Raw genomic sequence first — 21,610 nt, forward strand, 5'->3', positions numbered from 1 at the left:
CCTGCAACAAAGCATGCACTGCATGCTCTCATGCTTGCAACATATATTGTATATACCAAGGGTCTGGCAGACCAACCATTGCTTAACATTTATTGGCTCAATTGTCATTTACTGCCTTCTAATTGGCCAGTGAGTACTGGCGTCACTTCCTCTTCTTTCAGCTGGAGCAGGGACCAAGTATGATTGTTTCTGTGATTGAGGTACTGCTTTTATTTTTCCGTCTTCCCTGTCATCCTTGTTGAATGTCTTGCCATCTGTATCTATGTTTTACTAGGCCACACACACTTCAAAGAAGCCCCTTTCTTCTTTGAAAAGGATGTTTATTCAGGCACTTAATGTTATCTGTTTCCAAATGTATTTTAACTAAGCCATGGACATGGGCGGTTTTGGTTTCTTTATGTGATAGGAATTCTTGACAAATATCATATTTTCTTTCTTTTTCATGCATGGGGAGATTAACTGATTTCTTCAGAATCACTGGGGTGCTGCACCTAGACCTAACAAGCACTGGGAAAGACAATAGGTCTCACCTTTGAGACTATTGTCTCTGTCATTGCTTTTTGTTCATGCTGTACAGCATGGGCATTGCCTACTTTGGCATTGATTGGTAGCCATGCTGTATAGCAGTGTGGCTGCTCTGCAGCATGGCTAAAAATAATAACAATAAAAAGGACAATGATGCCAATGCACATAATAATAAAAAAAGAGTATTAAGCCTGGCTGCATCATAGCATCTTTTAAAATGATTTTTAACCACACTGGAAAGCATCCGCGCTGCTGTAGAGCACACTAAAACATTGCCAATGCCAATACCACTTCTAGGTGAGACGCTTTGGCTTTGCCAATGCTTGTTCTACAGCATTTTGTAGTAGTACAAGGATGGACCAGCAACACTACAAAAAAACAACAAACATACCATAATAGTATCTGTTTACCACCTCCTTTTCTCCTGCTTAGATTTTGCCTCTTTCCTCTTCCTTCTTCCTATTTTCATTCTACTCATAGTGCTATGAAGCAGCCCAAGGTTGGTGTAAGAGCTATACAACCATGTAATTTAATGTAATGACATATTTTAGCCTGTTGATCAGTGCCCAAATATCATGCAAGAGTTGTGCTGTTGTTCATCATGTCAGGTGCAGGTATGAGCTTCTGAGTCTGGTAATTTCTGGATTTATGCCCAAGGGTGCTACAGGTGTAAATTATGCACATCGTAATTTACTTTACGTGTTTGACCATTTCCAATTAGTGGAACAGCGGTATTAGGACACACCATAATCATGACTATTGCATGCAGTTAGATATCTATTAACCTGCATAATTTGTAAACAACTCTTTAGAGTGCTGACCAAGACTACCTTTGGTAGGTTGTGCGTTGCACTCTCTTGAATAGAGAGGTATTGACTTTGATAGGTAATGTGCTGCACTCTCTTCAATAGAGATGTATTGACCTTGGTAGGTAATTTGCTGCACACTTGAACAGGGAGTTATTGACTTTGGTAGATCGTGCGCTGCACTCTCTTGAATAGGGAGTTATTGACTTTGATAAGTCGTGAGCTGCACTCTCTTGAAAAGGTAGTTATTGGCTCTGGCAGGTCATCCACTGCACTCTCTTGAATAAAGAGTTATTGACTTTGATAGGTCGTGCGCTGCACTCTCTTGAATAGAGAGTTATTGACTTTGGTAGGTCATGTGTCGCACTCTCTTAAATAGGGAGTTATTTGACATTGGTTGTTCGTGCACTGCACTCGCTTGATTGATGGGTTATTGACTTTAGTAGGTCATGTTCAGAACTCTCTTGAATAGGGAGTTATTAACTTCGGTTGGTCGTGCGCTGCACTCTCTTCAAGAGGGAGTTATTGACTTTGGTTGGTCTTGCGCTGCACTCTCTTGAAGAAGGAGGAGGTTGGTCATGCACCCGTGCTCTCTTGAATAGGGAGTTCTTGACTTTGGTAGGTCATGCACTGCACTTTTTTGGATAGGGAGCTATCACATTTTTGAGCATGTAGCCTTGGCTGCAGGGCACACAAATCCTTCACTGCCGCAGACAGAAGATACAAATTTGAAGGAACATTAGTTGTTACCATGACTATCATGTGAGGGTGTTGTGTTTGTTTTTCTACCCACGCTCTGTAAAGAGGTTGTGTCCCTTTACTTTGTGAACCTCCAATCGGATTGGTTATGATTCAGCTCGCCTTTCTCCTCCAGTTCGTGGGAGTGAGGATGGGTTGTAGGGACTGTTCTTTTCTCAGTTTATTTTCCTTTTCTTGTCTCAAAGTTTCTTTGGTTTTTGGTCCATCCTCTTCCAGATGGACACAGTGGCCCATGCCTGTTGAGTGATGGAGGTTAGTGGAGGCCAGGGATTCTGGGCTGCACTCAGCTGTCAGGTTCTCATGCTATGTTGGGCATCATCATGGGGTTCTAGGTCCACAGTTTGGGTAAAGAGGGGTGCTCAATCCCAGGTCAACTTACAAAGGAGGCCACACTCCCTTCAAACATTAGACATGGAACAGTGTATATAAATAGACATAAAAACCAATATCAACTCATTGTTGTCACACTCAGAAAAAATACAGCACTCATCTTGTGTCACTTAATTCGACAACAAGTGAATCCCATAAAACAACAATGCTTTCTCCTATATAAACCCAAACCTATTGTCTTTGTCAAGCTTGTTCACAGGTACCTGAGGAGCTATCTGTATTTCTGATGCCATCATTCTGGTATTATGCTTATGATAAAATCAGAGAGTGCACAGATTTTGCATTGGCATCACCCTGTGTGACCTAATTTAGAACCATTGGGTGGAGGGGTAGGGACTTTTGTGGTTACCATGCAGCTGCCATGCATTGTTCCAACTCACCGTCATCTCGTTTGCACTCCCAACCATCACACCAGCCTACTTTAACACATTTCTGCTTCCCTGGACAACCATCATTCCCAGGCCTTGGGTGGCACTCACTAGGGCAGCGTCGGACATCAGGCTCTGAAAAGGACACATCAGCAGAATTAATGCACGTGCACGTTCAGAAATGGGATTCATGTTTCGTCATTCCATTCCACTTACTTAGCAGTTATCGCACAGGAAGCCCTACCACCAGTTCTGTTCACTCTGTTCCTAAGTGTCTGACTTTACGGATGCCCTATAAAGCTGAGATTTCTGTTTGTAAAACACTGACATGGTGCAGTAGAAGGCAGCATGTGTGGTGTACCAGCCTCGTGGCCAATCTCCACTGATTCCACACACCTCATGTCTCAGCAGCTAGTGCAGCTCTGCCAACAAAGAAGGCACGTGGGCAAATCACTGCAGTCCAGTTAAAATCCTGGTGATGGCCTACTGGGGAGTCTGAAAACCCTGACTTGGTTTAGCCAAGCCTCCAAGAGGTACCATTTCTATTTTCGAAGTGGGACTGAAAAAAAGTCAATGACAGCCGTAGCCGGCAAGGGGATCTAGAGCAGGAACAACAGAGAGGAGAAGATGCAGGTGGGAGAATCAATTCTTTTAACAGCTGCACAGACTGCACCAAAGGTGACTGCAGCCAACTCTAAAGCAAGATTTTTAAATGAATTGACCTGGTTGAGGGCAAACACTCCTTGATGAGGAAATATATTATTATCCCTCAAAGGGCTGTCCAGAGGTATCAACAACCATGCTGTCTTACGGGGTCTACCCTAAGGTCAAAAAACATGTCCACCGTCGGATCATATATGCACAGTTTGAGAACAGGACTGGAGCTTGTACCCTTGTACCCAAGGACCTGCCGTAAGTATTTATATGAATAATCGCCCCATGTGTTTGGGTTTCACACATTGAAACCTGTGCCATATAAGCTTTCAGTAGCCCTGCTATGGCTCTCAGTTCATTGCTGAATAGTCCTGGTGAGATCAAGTGACCCTTGGCCATCCACCACCTTAATCTCCAAGATCAAGGTTCGAGTGGAGGAAGAGCAGAGATCTGACCAGGATGAGACAGAAAGGACCCAACCAATGGCAGAACAGTTTTCCTAATACCAACCAGTTAGGATGATATGTATACAAAAAGAACAATTGATGGACAAAATGCAGAACAATGTCATATATTCACCCCACCACAGACATCTGGGTCCAAATCCATTGTTTTTTTGCTCACCATGCCATTCCAGTTTGGACCCAACCATATGCAAATCAGCCTTGACCCTGTGCCCAATGGGAACAGACCAGCCCGAACTGCCAAGCCAGGTCCTTCCTGTAATGGAACCAAGCATCCTAGGACCGGTCTCGGGCTTTCAGCTCTCATCAACCAGGATAGCATGACTCCAGTGCCATGGAGAGCATGGGACCTACGTCTGGGCATACCCGTCCCACTCGGGGTGACAAATGCAAAAAGAACAATTGATGGACAGAATGCAGAACAATGTCATACATTCACGCCAGTACAGAGATCTGGGCCTAAATCCATCATTTTTTTGCTCACCATGCCATTCAAGTTCAGACCCAGACGTGGATCCCAGGCTCACTGTGCCACTGGATTCAAGCTATCCTGGCTGAAAAGGGGTGAAACCCCAAAACCGGTCCAAGGATGCGTGTTTACGGTCCAGGGAGGACCTGGCTTGGCAGTTCGGGCTGGACTGTTCCGAAGAGGCACAGGGTCAAGACTGATTTGCATATGTCCAGGTCTAAACTGGGGTGGCATGGTGAGCAAAAGAATGATGGATTTAACCCAGATCTCTTGACTGGGGGTGAATGTTTTGATTTGTTCCTCATTCCATCCATCAATTGTGTGTCTTATATGTCTATACAAGCATCAAAATTGTCTTAACATTCCATTTTACTCTTGCCTGTCTTTCTGTTTATCTGTTTTTAGTTCTTGCTTGCAACAAAGAATGTGGTGCATGCTCTCTCGCTTGCAACAGATATTGGATACAACAAGGGTCTGGCAGACCAATCATTGCTTAACATTTATTCACTTAATTGTCATTTACTGCCTTCTAATTGGCCAGTGAGTACTGACTTCACTTTGTGTGCTATCAGCTGGAGCATGGACCAAGTACTGGTTTCTTCAGCCTGATGACTGTCCCTCTGCTGATTGTGTTGTGATTGAGGTACTACTTTTATTTTTTCTTCTTCCCTGTCATCCTTGTTGAACTTCTTGCCATCTGTAGCTATGTTTTACTAGGCCACACACACTTCAAATAAGTACTTTTCTTCTTTGAAAAGGATATTTATTCGGGCACTTAATGTTATCTGTTTCCAAATGTATTTTAACTAAGCCATGGACATGAGCGCTATTGCTTTCTTTATGTGATAGGACCTCTTGCCAAATATCATATTTTCTTTCTTTTTCAAACATGGTTGGATTAACTGATTTCTTCAGAATCATAGGGATGCTGCACCTGGACCTAACAAGCACTGGGAAACACAATATGTCTCGCCTTTGAGACTATTGTCTATGTCATTGTTTTTTGTTCATGCTGTACAGCATAGGCATCGCCTACTTTGGCAATGATTTGTAGCCATGCTGTATAGCATTGTGGCTGCTGTGCAGCATAGCTAAAAATAATAACAATAAAAAAGGACTGTTAGATTTGGGGGTCTCTTGTTGGCACAGGTAGGTACTTGTGACAAATAGCCTCTAGTCAGGGTAAGGGGGTACACTCATAAAATAACCCCTGCTCACCTCCTTGGTAGCTTGGCACGAGCAGACAGGCTTATCTCAGAGGCAGTGTGTAAAGCATTTGTGACCACATACAGTAACCAAGTGACAACACTACAGATGGACACCACAGAAAGTTTTATATCAAAATTGAGTATACTTCATATAGATTTACCACAATGGCCATAAACGACAAAAATACACAATACCGTTACTTTAAGATGGTAGTTTTAGCTTAGTTCAGGTCAGTTCTTAAGATGCGACACTTTGCGTCAATGTACCTTACGATGCGTGGCGCTTCCACGACAAGCAATGTCGCTGCGATGGATATGCGCCAAAGTTCCGGTGCAAAGAAATAAAGACGCGAAGATCTTCCAGTTGCGGCCTCTTCTCCGGGGATGCGAAAAGTTCTCGGTTCAATGCGTGGACTGCAGCAGTGACACCCTTGTTCAGAAGTGCGACGGCAACAGCTTCAGCTGCGACACTCTTTTTCTAGTTTGCGTGAAGCTTCCGCACAATGCGACAACTACAGCAGCAACATCCTTGTTCAGAAATGCGACGGCAGCAGCTCCGACGGCGGTGCGCTTCTCTTGGGATGCGAGGCGCTTTCCTCGATGCGGTGCAATGCGACAGTTCCAGCAGCGACACCCTTGTTCAGAAGTGCGACGGCAGCGACAGCGACACGCTTCTTCCTCGTTGCGAGACCCTTCTGTCGATGCGGTGCAATACGACAACTCCAGCGGCGACACCCTTGTTCAGAGATGCGACGGCACCAGCAGCGACGGTGACACGCTTCCTCTTCGTTGTGAGACGCTTCTCTCGATGCAGTGCACTGCGACAGCTCCAGCGGCGACACCCTTGTTCAGAGATTCGACGGCACCAGCAGCGACGACGACACGCTTCTTCTTCGTTGAGTCGCGCTTCCAGCTCCTTGCGACATGCAGTCCCTCAGAAGGCCCAAAACAGCAGCAGACACTTTCAAAAGGACTCTGGGAAGCTGGGGGTTGAAGTTTGTTGTCCCTGAGACTTCAGCAGGAGGCAAGCTCTTTTCCAAGCCCTTGGAGATCCTTCACAAGTTGAAAGTAAAGCACACAAAGTTCTTTCTCCTCTCTTTGGCGGTCAGGCAACCACTGCAGGCCAATCCCCCAAGCAGCACTTCAGCTTAGGAATAGTCTCTCCTCAGTTTCTCCAGGTTCCGCTCCTCAGCGGAGGTTTCTTCTTGTAGTCCAAAAGTGATCTAATTTCTTGGGATCAGGGTCCCAATATTTATACCCCAAAATCCTTTGTCCTCTGAGGGCAGAGGGGCCTTTGCCTTGTTCAAACCAGTTCTGGTCAGTCCTGGTGCACTTTGTTTACCTGACTCCTTCTTTCTTTTCAGAGTGCAGGGCAGAGACATCAGACGCACCACAGGAGGTGGAGCCAGCATTGTGGAGGGAAGGCACAGCCCTATTCAGGTCCCAGGTGCAACTCCTCCCACCCATCTGCATGCAGATCTCTCTATTCACCACTGGGACACCTCACCCTGTCTCCTGGAATTACCCAGCCCTGTCACTCAAACTCCAGACAGGGAATGCACAGCCTAGCAGAGGCAGGCTTGGATAGTTAGACAAAAAACATAACTACTTTCTAAATGTGGTATTTTCAAACACAGAATGTTAAAACCAACTTCACTAAAAGATGTATTTTATCATTCTGAGTTCAGGCATACTAAACTCGAATTTCTGCCATGTTCTCTGAGTCAGTTAGGATTATAAGAATGTAATAATCTAACTGCCCTTTCTAGCCTATGGAGAACAGGTAGCCTTGTAATAGTGAAAAACGAAAATGGCTGTAATTCACTATTAGGACATGCCACACACATCAGGGCTTGTCCTACCTTATACTTACAATGCACCCTGCCCTTGGGCCTACCATAAGGGTATCTGATGTGAAGAACAGGGAAGGTTTAGGGACTGGCAAGTGGGTGCACTTGCCCAGTCAGCATGACAGTACCAGACTGCACGCAGGCTCTGCAATGGCAGGCCTTAGACACACTTTTACAGGCTGCTTCTGTGGGTGGCACAACCAGTGCTGCAGGCCCACCAGCAGCATTTGGATTTACAAGCCCTGGGCACACATGGTGCACTGTACTAGGGTCTGACAGGTAAACCAAACCAACCAATCATGGAATCACAAATTCATACATCAATTTACAATAGGGAGAGCATATGCACCTTAGCACTGATCAGCAGTGGTAAAGTGCCCAGAGTCATAAAACAGCCAACAACAGGTCAGAAAAAATATAGGAGAAAGGCAAAAAGTTCAGGGATGACCCTGCAAAAAGGGCCAAGTCCAACAAGGGCTATGATGCAAATGCACTTAAAAATAAAATCAGAGTATTAAGCCTGGCTGCATAATAGCACTTTTTAAAATTAGTTTTAACCCACACTGCAAAGCATCCGCGCTGCTGTACAGCACACTAAAACATTGCCAATGCCAATACCTCTTCTAGGTGAGACGCTTTGGCTTTGACAATGCTTGTTCTACAGCATTTTGAAATAGTGCAAGGATGGACCTGCAACACTACAAAAAACCAACAAACATACCATAATAGTATCTGTTTACCACCTCCTTTTCTCCGGCTTAGATTTTGCCTCTTTCCTCTTCCTTCTTCCTATTTTCATTCTACTCATAGTGCTATGAAGCAGCCCAAGGTTGGTGTAAGAGCTATACAACCATGTAATTTAATGTAATGACATATTTTAGCCTGTTGATCAGTGCCCACATATCATGCAAGAGTTGTGCTGTTGTTCATCATGTCAGGTGCAGGCATGAGCTTCTGAGTCTGGTCATTTCTGGATTTATGCCCAAGGGTGCTACAGGTGTAAATTATGCACATCGTAATTTACTTTACGTGTTTGACCATTTCCAATTAGTGGAACAGCGATATTAGGACAATGCTCCTGTTGCTGTAAAGCACCTGTAACGAAAGAGTAAATGTCTTGTTGAAATGTTCCTGTTGCTCTAAAGCACCTGTAACGAATGAGTAAATGTCTTGTTGAAATGTTCCTGTTGCTCTAAAGCACCTGTAACGAATGAGTAAATGTCTTGTTGGAATGCTCCTGTTGCTGTAAAGCACCTGTAACGAATGAGTAAATGTCTTGTTGGAATGCTCCTGTTGCTCTAAAGCACCTTTAATAAAGGTGTAAATGTCTTGTTGAAATGTTCCTGTTGCTGTAAAGCACCTGTAACGAATGAGTAAATGTCTTGTTGGAATGTTCCTGTTGCTGTAAAGCACCTGTAACGAATGAGTAAATGTCTCGATCCTAAAACCTCACACACATGTTTAACAGTCCTATCATGAGTGCATTTGAGCGCATTACGAGATTTGCCAAATGAAAGTTGATCAGTACTTAAGCCTGTGACTTGAGTCCCAGCTTAAAGGAATGAACAGCCCCACTGGGGATGACGTTTGGTGTCTGACTAACTACAGTAGACAGGTCACTCAGTGCTGTAAGCTAGACAGACTGACCCTGGCACCAAGAGCAAACCACAGTTCCTGCATTGCATTCAAAATACTTGTTACTGCAATGGTTAATATTAAATCTATTAAATGCATGACCCTATCTAACATACAACCATTTTAGCACACTTTAACCATGATAAAAAAAAATGAATGTTACACATTGCATTTAGAATTCCCAGCATGGCAAATTATATTCCTTATGAAAGATAGAGTTATAAATGGATATTTGGCACATATATTAATTAATTCAGATAATCTGGACAGTGCTATATTGCCACAGGCTGTTTATCCAAGAGGCATTAATAATTAGTGAGAACCTATACACAATTGAATCTCTAACATGTGGGTAGCAAAATCACTTTAAAAAATCCTGTGTATCTGCTGTGTTTCCTGTGATGAGCAGTAGGACCAACCTTCCCAGAATGAGCATCACACACATGGTGATGAGCAGTGGGATCAACCTTCCCAGAATCAGCATCACACACATGGTGATGAGCAGTGGGATCAACCTTCCCAGAATCAGCATCACACACATGGTGATGAGCAGTGGGATCAACCTTCCCAGAATGAGCATCACACACATGGTGATGAGCAGTGGGATCAACCTTCCCAGAATCAGCATCACACACATGGTGATGATGAGCAGTGGGATCAACCTTCCCAGAATGAGCATCACACACATGGTGATGAGCAGTGGGATCAACCTTCCCAGAATGAGCATCACACACATGGTGATGAGCAGTGGGATCAACCTTCCCAGAATCAGCATCACACACATGGTGATGAGCAGTGGGATCAACCTTCCCAGAATGAGCATCGCACACATGGTGATGAGCAGTGGGACACACATGGTGATGAGCAGTGGGATCAACCTTCCCAGAATGAGCATCACACACATGGTGATGAGCAGTGGGATCAACCTTCCCAGAATCAGCATCACACACATGGTGATGAGCAGTGGGATCAACCTTCCCAGAATCAGCATCACACACATGGTGATGAGCAGTGGGATCAACCTTCCCAGAATGAGCATCACACACATGGTGATGAGCAGTGGGATCAACCTTCCCAGAATCAGCATCACACACATGGTGATGATGAGCAGTGGGATCAACCTTCCCAGAATGAGCATCACACACATGGTGATGAGCAGTGGGATCAACCTTCCCAGAATGAGCATCACACACATGGTGATGAGCAGTGGGATCAACCTTCCCAGAATCAGCATCACACACATGGTGATGAGCAGTGGGATCAACCTTCCCAGAATCAGCATCACACACATGGTGATGAGCAGTGGGATCAACCTTCCCAGAATGAGCATCACACACATGGTGAAGAGGTTTCAGCACCATAACCAGATAATGTCAACCTTACAAAAGTAGCCCGGCATCGCACTGTGTTCTTCACTACGGTTCATAGCTCTCATGGGCCCTCCTCCTCCTCTTCTGAATCCATCTGCAAATTCAACAGATGGCTGACTGCTCATCACCATGTGTGTGATGCTCATTCTGGGAAGGTTGATCCCACTGCTCATCACCATGTGTGTGATGCTCATTCTGGGAAGGTTGATCCCACTGCTCATCACCATGTGTGTGATGCTCATTCTGGGAAGGTTGATCCCACTGCTCATCACCATGTGTGTGATGCTCATTCTGGGAAGGTTGATCCCACTGCTCATCACCATGTGTGTGATGCTCATTCTGGGAAGGTTGATCCCACTGCTCATCACCATGTGTGTGATGCTCATTCTGGGAAGGTTGATCCCACTGCTCATCATCACCATGTGTGTGATGCTGATTCTGGGAAGGTTGATCCCACTGCTCATCACCATGTGTGTGATGCTCATTCTGGGAAGGTTGATCCCACTGCTCATCACCATGTGTGTGATGCTCATTCTGGGAAGGTTGATCCCACTGCTCATCACCATGTGTGTCCCACTGCTCATCACCATGTGTCTCAGCAGCTAGTGCAGCTCTGCCAACAAAAAAGGCACGTGGGCAAATCACTGCAGTCCAGTTAAAATCCTGGTGATGGCCTACTGGGGAGTCTGAAAACCCTGACTTGGTTTAGCCAAGCCTCCAAGAGGTACCATTTCCATTCTCGAAGTGGGGCTGAAAAAAGACAATGACAGCCGTAGCCGGTGAGGGGATCTAGAGCAGGAACAACAGAGAGGAGAAGATGCAGGTGGGAGAATCAATTCTTCCAAAAGCTGCACAAACCTCCCATTCAAAGCAGCCAAGTTTAAAGCAAGATTTTGGAATGAATTGACCTGGTTGAGGGCAAACACTCCTTGATGAGGACATATATTAATATCCTTCAAAGGGCTGTCCAGAGGTGTCAACCATCGTGTTGTCTTACGGGGTCTACCCTAAGGTAAATAGACATGTCCACCATCGGATCATATATGCACAGTTTGAGAACAGGACTGGAGCTTGTACCCTTGTACCGAAGGACCTGCCGTAAGTATTTTTATGAATAATCGCCCGATGTGTTTGGGTTGCACACATTGAAACCTGTGCCATATAAGCTTTCAGTAGCCCTACTATGGCTCTCGGTTCATTGCTAAATAGTCCTGGTGAGATCAAGTGACCCTTGGCCATCCACCACCTTAATCTCCAAGATCAAGGTTTGAGTGGAGGAAGAGCAGAGATCTAACCAGGATGAGACGGAAAGGACCCAACTAATGGCAGAACAGGTTTCCTAATACCAACCTGTTAGGATGATAAACTTTCTATACAAACATCAAAATTGTCTTAACATTCCCTTCTTCTCTCTCCTCTCTTTCTGTTTATCTGTTTTTAGGTCTTGCCTGCAACAAAGCATGCACTGCATGCTCTCATGCTTGCAACATATATTGTATATACCAAGGGTCTGGCAGACCAACCATTGCTTAACATTTATTGGCTCAATTGTCATTTACTGCCTTCTAATTGGCCAGTGAGTACTGGCGTCACTTCCTCTTCTTTCAGCTGGAGCAGGGACCAAGTATGATTGTTTCTGTGATTGAGGTACTGCTTTTATTTTTCCGTCTTCCCTGTCATCCTTGTTGAATGTCTTGCCATCTGTATCTATGTTTTACTAGGCCACACACACTTCAAAGAAGCCCCTTTCTTCTTTGAAAAGGATGTTTATTCAGGCACTTAATGTTATCTGTTTCCAAATGTATTTTAACTAAGCCATGGACATGGGCGGTTTTGGTTTCTTTATGTGATAGGAATTCTTGACAAATATCATATTTTCTTTCTTTTTCATGCATGGGGAGATTAACTGATTTCTTCAGAATCACTGGGGTGCTGCACCTAGACCTAACAAGCACTGGGAAAGACAATAGGTCTCACCTTTGAGACTATTGTCTCTGTCATTGCTTTTTGTTCATGCTGTACAGCATGGGCATTGCCTACTTTGGCATTGATTGGTAGCCATGCTGTATAGCAGTGTGGCTGCTCTGCAGCATGGCTAAAAATAATAACAATAAAAAGGACAATGATGCCAATGCACATAATAATAAAAAAAGAGTATTAAGCCTGGCTGCATCATAGCATCTTTTAAAATGATTTTTAACCACACTGGAAAGCATCCGCGCTGCTGTAGAGCACACTAAAACATTGCCAATGCCAATACCACTTCTAGGTGAGACGCTTTGGCTTTGCCAATGCTTGTTCTACAGCATTTTGTAGTAGTACAAGGATGGACCAGCAACACTACAAAAAAACAACAAACATACCATAATAGTATCTGTTTACCACCTCCTTTTCTCCTGCTTAGATTTTGCCTCTTTCCTCTTCCTTCTTCCTATTTTCATTCTACTCATAGTGCTATGAAGCAGCCCAAGGTTGGTGTAAGAGCTATACAACCATGTAATTTAATGTAATGACATATTTTAGCCTGTTGATCAGTGCCCAAATATCATGCAAGAGTTGTGCTGTTGTTCATCATGTCAGGTGCAGGTATGAGCTTCTGAGTCTGGTAATTTCTGGATTTATGCCCAAGGGTGCTACAGGTGTAAATTATGCACATCGTAATTTACTTTACGTGTTTGACCATTTCCAATTAGTGGAACAGCGATATTAGGACACACCATAATCATGACTATTGCATGCAGTTAGATATCTATTAACCTGCATAATTTGTAAACAACTCTTTAGAGTGCTGACCAAGACTACCTTTGGTAGGTTGTGCGTTGCACTCTCTTGAATAGAGAGGTATTGACTTTGATAGGTAATGTGCTGCACTCTCTTCAATAGAGATGTATTGACCTTGGTAGGTAATTTGCTGCACACTTGAACAGGGAGTTATTGACTTTGGTAGATCGTGCGCTGCACTCTCTTGAATAGGGAGTTATTGACTTTGATAAGTCGTGAGCTGCACTCTCTTGAAAAGGTAGTTATTGGCTCTGGCAGGTCATCCACTGCACTCTCTTGAATAAAGAGTTATTGACTTTGATAGGTCGTGCGCTGCACTCTCTTGAATAGAGAGTTATTGACTTTGGTAGGTCATGTGTCGCACTCTCTTAAATAGGGAGTTATTTGACATTGGTTGTTCGTGCACTGCACTCGCTTGATTGATGGGTTATTGACTTTAGTAGGTCATGTTCAGAACTCTCTTGAATAGGGAGTTATTAACTTCGGTTGGTCGTGCGCTGCACTCTCTTCAAGAGGGAGTTATTGACTTTGGTTGGTCTTGCGCTGCACTCTCTTGAAGAAGGAGGAGGTTGGTCATGCACCCGTGCTCTCTTGAATAGGGAGTTCTTGACTTTGGTAGGTCATGCACTGCACTTTTTTGGATAGGGAGATATCACATTTTTGAGCATGTAGCCTTGGCTGCAGGGCACACAAATCCTTCACTGCCGCAGACAGAAGATACAAATTTGAAGGAACATTAGTTGTTACCATGACTATCATGTGAGGGTGTTGTGTTTGTTTTTCTACCCACGCTCTGTAAAGAGGTTGTGTCCCTTTACTTTGTGAACCTCCAATCGGATTGGTTATGATTCAGCTCGCCTTTCTCCTCCAGTTCGTGGGAGTGAGGATGGGTTGTAGGGACTGTTCTTTTCTCAGTTTATTTTCCTTTTCTTGTCTCAAAGTTTCTTTGGTTTTTGGTCCATCCTCTTCCAGATGGACACAGTGGCCCATGCCTGTTGAGTGATGGAGGTTAGTGGAGGCCAGGGATTCTGGGCTGCACTCAGCTGTCAGGTTCTCATGCTATGTTGGGCATCATCATGGGGTTCTAGGTCCACAGTTTGGGTAAAGAGGGGTGCTCAATCCCAGGTCAACTTACAAAGGAGGCCACACTCCCTTCAAACATTAGACATGGAACAGTGTATATAAATAGACATAAAAACCAATATCAACTCATTGTTGTCACACTCAGAAAAAATACAGCACTCATCTTGTGTCACTTAATTCGACAACAAGTGAATCCCATAAAACAACAATGCTTTCTCCTATATAAACCCAAACCTATTGTCTTTGTCAAGCTTGTTCACAGGTACCTGAGGAGCTATCTGTATTTCTGATGCCATCATTCTGGTATTATGCTTATGATAAAATCAGAGAGTGCACAGATTTTGCATTGGCATCACCCTGTGTGACCTAATTTAGAACCATTGGGTGGAGGGGTAGGGACTTTTGTGGTTACCATGCAGCTGCCATGCATTGTTCCAACTCACCGTCATCTCGTTTGCACTCCCAACCATCACACCAGCCTACTTTAACACATTTCTGCTTCCCTGGACAACCATCATTCCCAGGCCTTGGGTGGCACTCACTAGGGCAGCGTCGGACATCAGGCTCTGAAAAGGACACATCAGCAGAATTAATGCACGTGCACGTTCAGAAATGGGATTCATGTTTCGTCATTCCATTCCACTTACTTAGCAGTTATCGCACAGGAAGCCCTACCACCAGTTCTGTTCACTCTGTTCCTAAGTGTCTGACTTTACGGATGCCCTATAAAGCTGAGATTTCTGTTTGTAAAACACTGACATGGTGCAGTAGAAGGCAGCATGTGTGGTGTACCAGCCTCGTGGCCAATCTCCACTGATTCCACACACCTCATGTCTCAGCAGCTAGTGCAGCTCTGCCAACAAAGAAGGCACGTGGGCAAATCACTGCAGTCCAGTTAAAATCCTGGTGATGGCCTACTGGGGAGTCTGAAAACCCTGACTTGGTTTAGCCAAGCCTCCAAGAGGTACCATTTCTATTTTCGAAGTGGGACTGAAAAAAAGTCAATGACAGCCGTAGCCGGCAAGGGGATCTAGAGCAGGAACAACAGAGAGGAGAAGATGCAGGTGGGAGAATCAATTCTTTTAACAGCTGCACAGACTGCACCAAAGGTGACTGCAGCCAACTCTAAAGCAAGATTTTTAAATGAATTGACCTGGTTGAGGGCAAACACTCCTTGATGAGGAAATATATTATTATCCCTCAAAGGGCTGTCCAGAGGTATCAACAACCATGCTGTCTTACGGGGTCTACCCTAAGGTCAAAAAACATGTCCACCGTCGGATCATATATGCACAGTTTGAGAACAGGACTGGAGCTTGTACCCTTGTACCCAAGGACCTGCCGTAAGTATTTATATGAATAATCGCCCCATGTGTTTGGGTTTCACACATTGAAACCTGTGCCATATAAGCTTTCAGTAGCCCTGCTATGGCTCTCAGTTCATTGCTGAATAGTCCTGGTGAGATCAAGTGACCCTTGGCCATCCACCACCTTAATCTCCAAGATCAAGGTTCGAGTGGAGGAAGAGCAGAGATCTGACCAGGATGAGACAGAAAGGACCCAACCAATGGCAGAACAGTTTTCCTAATACCAACCAGTTAGGATGATATGTATACAAAAAGAACAATTGATGGACAAAATGCAGAACAATGTCATATATTCACCCCACCACAGACATCTGGGTCCAAATCCATTGTTTTTTTGCTCACCATGCCATTCCAGTTTGGACCCAACCATATGCAAATCAGCCTTGACCCTGTGCCCAATGGGAACAGTCCAGCCCGAACTGCCAAGCCAGGTCCTTCCTGTAATGGAACCAAGCATCCTAGGACCGGTTTCGGGCTTTCAGCTCTCATCAACCAGGATAGCATGACTCCAGTGCCATGGAGAGCATGGGACCTACGTCTGGGCATACCCGTCCCACTCGGGGTGACAAATGCAAAAAGAACAATTGATGGACAGAATGCAGAACAATGTCATACATTCACGCCAGTACAGAGATCTGGGCCTAAATCCATCATTTTTTTGCTCACCATGCCATTCAAGTTCAGACCCAGACGTGGATCCCAGGCTCACTGTGCCACTGGATTCAAGCTATCCTGGCTGAAAAGGGGTGAAACCCCAAAACCGGTCCAAGGATGCGTGTTTACGGTCCAGGGAGGACCTGGCTTGGCAGTTCGGGCTGGACTGTTCCGAAGAGGCACAGGGTCAAGACTGATTTGCATATGTCCAGGTCTAAACTGGGGTGGCATGGTGAGCAAAAGAATGATGGATTTAACCCAGATCTCTTGACTGGGGGTGAATGTTTTGATTTGTTCCTCATTCCATCCATCAATTGTGTGTCTTATATGTCTATACAAGCATCAAAATTGTCTTAACATTCCATTTTACTCTTGCCTGTCTTTCTGTTTATCTGTTTTTAGTTCTTGCTTGCAACAAAGAATGTGGTGCATGCTCTCTCGCTTGCAACAGATATTGGATACAACAAGGGTCTGGCAGACCAATCATTGCTTAACATTTATTCACTTAATTGTCATTTACTGCCTTCTAATTGGCCAGTGAGTACTGACTTCACTTTGTGTGCTATCAGCTGGAGCATGGACCAAGTACTGGTTTCTTCAGCCTGATGACTGTCCCTCTGCTGATTGTGTTGTGATTGAGGTACTACTTTTATTTTTTCTTCTTCCCTGTCATCCTTGTTGAACTTCTTGCCATCTGTAGCTATGTTTTACTAGGCCACACACACTTCAAATAAGTACTTTTCTTCTTTGAAAAGGATATTTATTCGGGCACTTAATGTTATCTGTTTCCAAATGTATTTTAACTAAGCCATGGACATGAGCGCTATTGCTTTCTTTATGTGATAGGACCTCTTGCCAAATATCATATTTTCTTTCTTTTTCAAACATGGTTGGATTAACTGATTTCTTCAGAATCATAGGGATGCTGCACCTGGACCTAACAAGCACTGGGAAACACAATATGTCTCGCCTTTGAGACTATTGTCTATGTCATTGTTTTTTGTTCATGCTGTACAGCATAGGCATCGCCTACTTTGGCAATGATTTGTAGCCATGCTGTATAGCATTGTGGCTGCTGTGCAGCATAGCTAAAAATAATAACAATAAAAAAGGACTGTTAGATTTGGGGGTCTCTTGTTGGCACAGGTAGGTACTTGTGACAAATAGCCTCTAGTCAGGGTAAGGGGGTACACTCATAAAATAACCCCTGCTCACCTCCTTGGTAGCTTGGCACGAGCAGACAGGCTTATCTCAGAGGCAGTGTGTAAAGCATTTGTGACCACATACAGTAACCAAGTGACAACACTACAGATGGACACCACAGAAAGTTTTATATCAAAATTGAGTATACTTCATATAGATTTACCACAATGGCCATAAACGACAAAAATACACAATACCGTTACTTTAAGATGGTAGTTTTAGCTTAGTTCAGGTCAGTTCTTAAGATGCGACACTTTGCGTCAATGTACCTTACGATGCGTGGCGCTTCCACGACAAGCAATGTCGCTGCGATGGATATGCGCCAAAGTTCCGGTGCAAAGAAATAAAGACGCGAAGATCTTCCAGTTGCGGCCTCTTCTCCGGGGATGCGAAAAGTTCTCGGTTCAATGCGTGGACTGCAGCAGTGACACCCTTGTTCAGAAGTGCGACTGCAACAGCTTCAGCTGCGACACTCTTTTCCTAGTTTGCGTGAAGCTTCCGCACAATGCGACAACTACAGCAGCAACATCCTTGTTCAGAAATGCGACGGCAGCAGCTCCGACGGCGGTGCGCTTCTCTTGGGATGCGAGGCGCTTTCCTCGATGCGGTGCAATGCGACAGTTCCAGCAGCGACACCCTTGTTCAGAAGTGCGACGGCAGCGACAGCGACATGCTTCTTCCTCGTTGCGAGACCCTTCTGTCGATGCGGTGCAATACGACAACTCCAGCGGCGACACCCTTGTTCAGAGATGCGACGGCACCAGCAGCGACGGTGACACGCTTCCTCTTCGTTGTGAGACGCTTCTCTCGATGCAGTGCACTGCGACAGCTCCAGCGGCGACACCCTTGTTCAGAGATTCGACGGCACCAGCAGCGACGACGACACGCTTCTTCTTCGTTGAGTCGCGCTTCCAGCTCCTTGCGACATGCAGTCCCTCAGAAGGCCCAAAACAGCAGCAGACACTTTCAAAAGGACTCTGGGAAGCTGGGGGTTGAAGTTTGTTGTCCCTGAGACTTCAGCAGGAGGCAAGCTCTTTTCCAAGCCCTTGGAGATCCTTCACAAGTTGAAAGTAAAGCACACAAAGTTCTTTCTCCTCTCTTTGGCGGTCAGGCAACCACTGCAGGCCAATCCCCCAAGCAGCACTTCAGCTTAGGAATAGTCTCTCCTCAGTTTCTCCAGGTTCCGCTCCTCAGCGGAGGTTTCTTCTTGTAGTCCAAAAGTGATCTAATTTCTTGGGATCAGGGTCCCAATATTTATACCCCAAAATCCTTTGTCCTCTGAGGGCAGAGGGGCCTTTGCCTTGTTCAAACCAGTTCTGGTCAGTCCTGGTGCACTTTGTTTACCTGACTCCTTCTTTCTTTTCAGAGTGCAGGGCAGAGACATCAGACGCACCACAGGAGGTGGAGCCAGCATTGTGGAGGGAAGGCACAGCCCTATTCAGGTCCCAGGTGCAACTCCTCCCACCCATCTGCATGCAGATCTCTCTATTCACCACTGGGACACCTCACCCTGTCTCCTGGAATTACCCAGCCCTGTCACTCAAACTCCAGACAGGGAATGCACAGCCTAGCAGAGGCAGGCTTGGATAGTTAGACAAAAAACATAACTACTTTCTAAATGTGGTATTTTCAAACACAGAATGTTAAAACCAACTTCACTAAAAGATGTATTTTATCATTCTGAGTTCAGGCATACTAAACTCGAATTTCTGCCATGTTCTCTGAGTCAGTTAGGATTATAAGAATGTAATAATCTAACTGCCCTTTCTAGCCTATGGAGAACAGGTAGCCTTGTAATAGTGAAAAACGAAAATGGCTGTAATTCACTATTAGGACATGCCACACACATCAGGGCTTGTCCTACCTTATACTTACAATGCACCCTGCCCTTGGGCCTACCATAAGGGTATCTGATGTGAAGAACAGGGAAGGTTTAGGGACTGGCAAGTGGGTGCACTTGCCCAGTCAGCATGACAGTACCAGACTGCACGCAGGCTCTGCAATGGCAGGCCTTAGACACACTTTTACAGGCTGCTTCTGTGGGTGGCACAACCAGTGCTGCAGGCCCACCAGCAGCATTTGGATTTACAAGCCCTGGGCACACATGGTGCACTGTACTAGGGTCTGACAGGTAAACCAAACCAACCAATCATGGAATCACAAATTCATACATCAATTTACAATAGGGAGAGCATATGCACCTTAGCACTGATCAGCAGTGGTAAAGTGCCCAGAGTCATAAAACAGCCAACAACAGGTCAGAAAAAATATAGGAGAAAGGCAAAAAGTTCAGGGATGACCCTGCAAAAAGGGCCAAGTCCAACAAGGGCTATGATGCAAATGCACTTAAAAATAAAATCAGAGTATTAAGCCTGGCTGCATAATAGCACTTTTTAAAATTAGTTTTAACCCACACTGCAAAGCATCCGCGCTGCTGTACAGCACACTAAAACATTGCCAATGCCAATACCTCTTCTAGGTGAGACGCTTTGGCTTTGACAATGCTTGTTCTACAGCATTTTGAAATAGTGCAAGGATGGACCTGCAACACTACAAAAAACCAACAAACATACCATAATAGTATCTGTTTACCACCTCCTTTTCTCCGGCTTAGATTTTGCCTCTTTCCTCTTCCTTCTTCCTATTTTCATTCTACTCATAGTGCTATGAAGCAGCCCAAGGTTGGTGTAAGAGCTATACAACCATGTAATTTAATGTAATGACATATTTTAGCCTGTTGATCAGTGCCCACATATCATGCAAGAGTTGTGCTGTTGTTCATCATGTCAGGTGCAGGCATGAGCTTCTGAGTCTGGTCATTTCTGGATTTATGCCCAAGGGTGCTACAGGTGTAAATTATGCACATCGTAATTTACTTTACGTGTTTGACCATTTCCAATTAGTGGAACAGCGATATTAGGACACACCACAATCATGACTATTGCATGCAGTTAGATATCTATTAACCTGCATAATTTTACTTCCATTTTCAAACATCTCTTCAGAGCGTTGGTCATGACTGATTTTGGTAGGTTGTGTGCTATACTCTCTTGAAGAGAAAGGTATTGACTTTGGTAGGAGATGCGCTGCACTCTCTTGAATAGAGAGTTATTGGCTTTAGTAGATCGAGCCCTGCACTCTATTTAAAAGGGAGTTACTAACTTAAGTAGGTCATTTGCCGCACTCTCTTGAATAGAGAGGTATTGACTTTGGTAGGTTGTTCGCTGCATTCTCCTTAATAGGGAGTTTTTAACTTTGGCAGGTCGTGCGCTGCACTCTCTGGTGGAGAGGTATGGCAGAGCAGCCAGGGTGTCTGACTCCGGAGTGCAGGGTGCATGATTTGATCCCCAGCTCCGGAGGCAGATTAGCTCAGCATCATGTGACTCTGGGCAATAGCTCACCTAATCTCCGAGACAGCCCCCAGAGCTGTAAGACACTTACAGATGATTAGTTCGTACTTTACAAATACCAGGTTACTTTTACTCTCTTGAATAGGGAGATATTGACTTTGTTAGGTCGTGCGCTGCACTCTCTTGAATAGAGAGTTATTGATTCTGGTAGGTCGTGCGCTGCACTCTCTGGGGAGAGGTAGGACGCAGCAGCCAGGGTGTCTGACTCCGGAGTGCAGGGTGCACGATTTGATTCCCAGTGCCGGAGGTAGATTAGCTCAGCATCATGTGACTCTGGGCAGTAGCTCACTTAATCTCCGAGACGGCTCCCAGTGCCTTGAGACACTTACGGGTGATTAGTTTGTGCTTTAAAAATACCAGGTTACTTCTACTCTCTTGAATAGGGAGTTATTGACTTTGTTTGGTCATGTGCTGCACTCTCTTTGATAGGGAGTTATTGACTCTGGTAGGTTGTGCGCTGCACTCTCTTGAACAGAGAGTTATTGACTTTGGTAGGTCGTGCGCTGCAGTCACTGGGGAAAAGTATGGCACTGCGGCCGGGGTGTCTACTTCCGGAGTGTGGGGTGCACGGTATGATCCCCAGGCACCAGAGGCAGATTAGCTCAGCATCATGT

General features: G+C 45.0%; 1 protein-coding gene across 2 annotated transcripts in view; it reads right to left on the reverse strand.

The window, feature by feature from the left end:
- LOC146808584 (uncharacterized) overlaps positions 1-21,610 on the reverse strand; it is a 64,629-nt gene that overhangs the window by 7,712 nt on the left and 35,307 nt on the right. For both annotated transcript variants that reach the window (XM_085623606.1, XM_085623605.1), the window contains 2 exons: positions 14,806-14,928; positions 2,861-2,983 (listed from right to left, as the gene is read on the reverse strand). In XM_085623606.1, the coding sequence (XP_085479732.1) occupies positions 2,861-2,983; positions 14,806-14,928 (246 nt within the window). The remainder of the gene's footprint in view (positions 1-2,860; positions 2,984-14,805; positions 14,929-21,610) is intronic.

This window comes from Triturus cristatus, chromosome 8, assembly GCF_964204655.1.
Source record: "Triturus cristatus chromosome 8, aTriCri1.1, whole genome shotgun sequence".
In the NCBI taxonomy this organism is placed as follows: domain Eukaryota; kingdom Metazoa; phylum Chordata; class Amphibia; order Caudata; family Salamandridae; genus Triturus; species Triturus cristatus.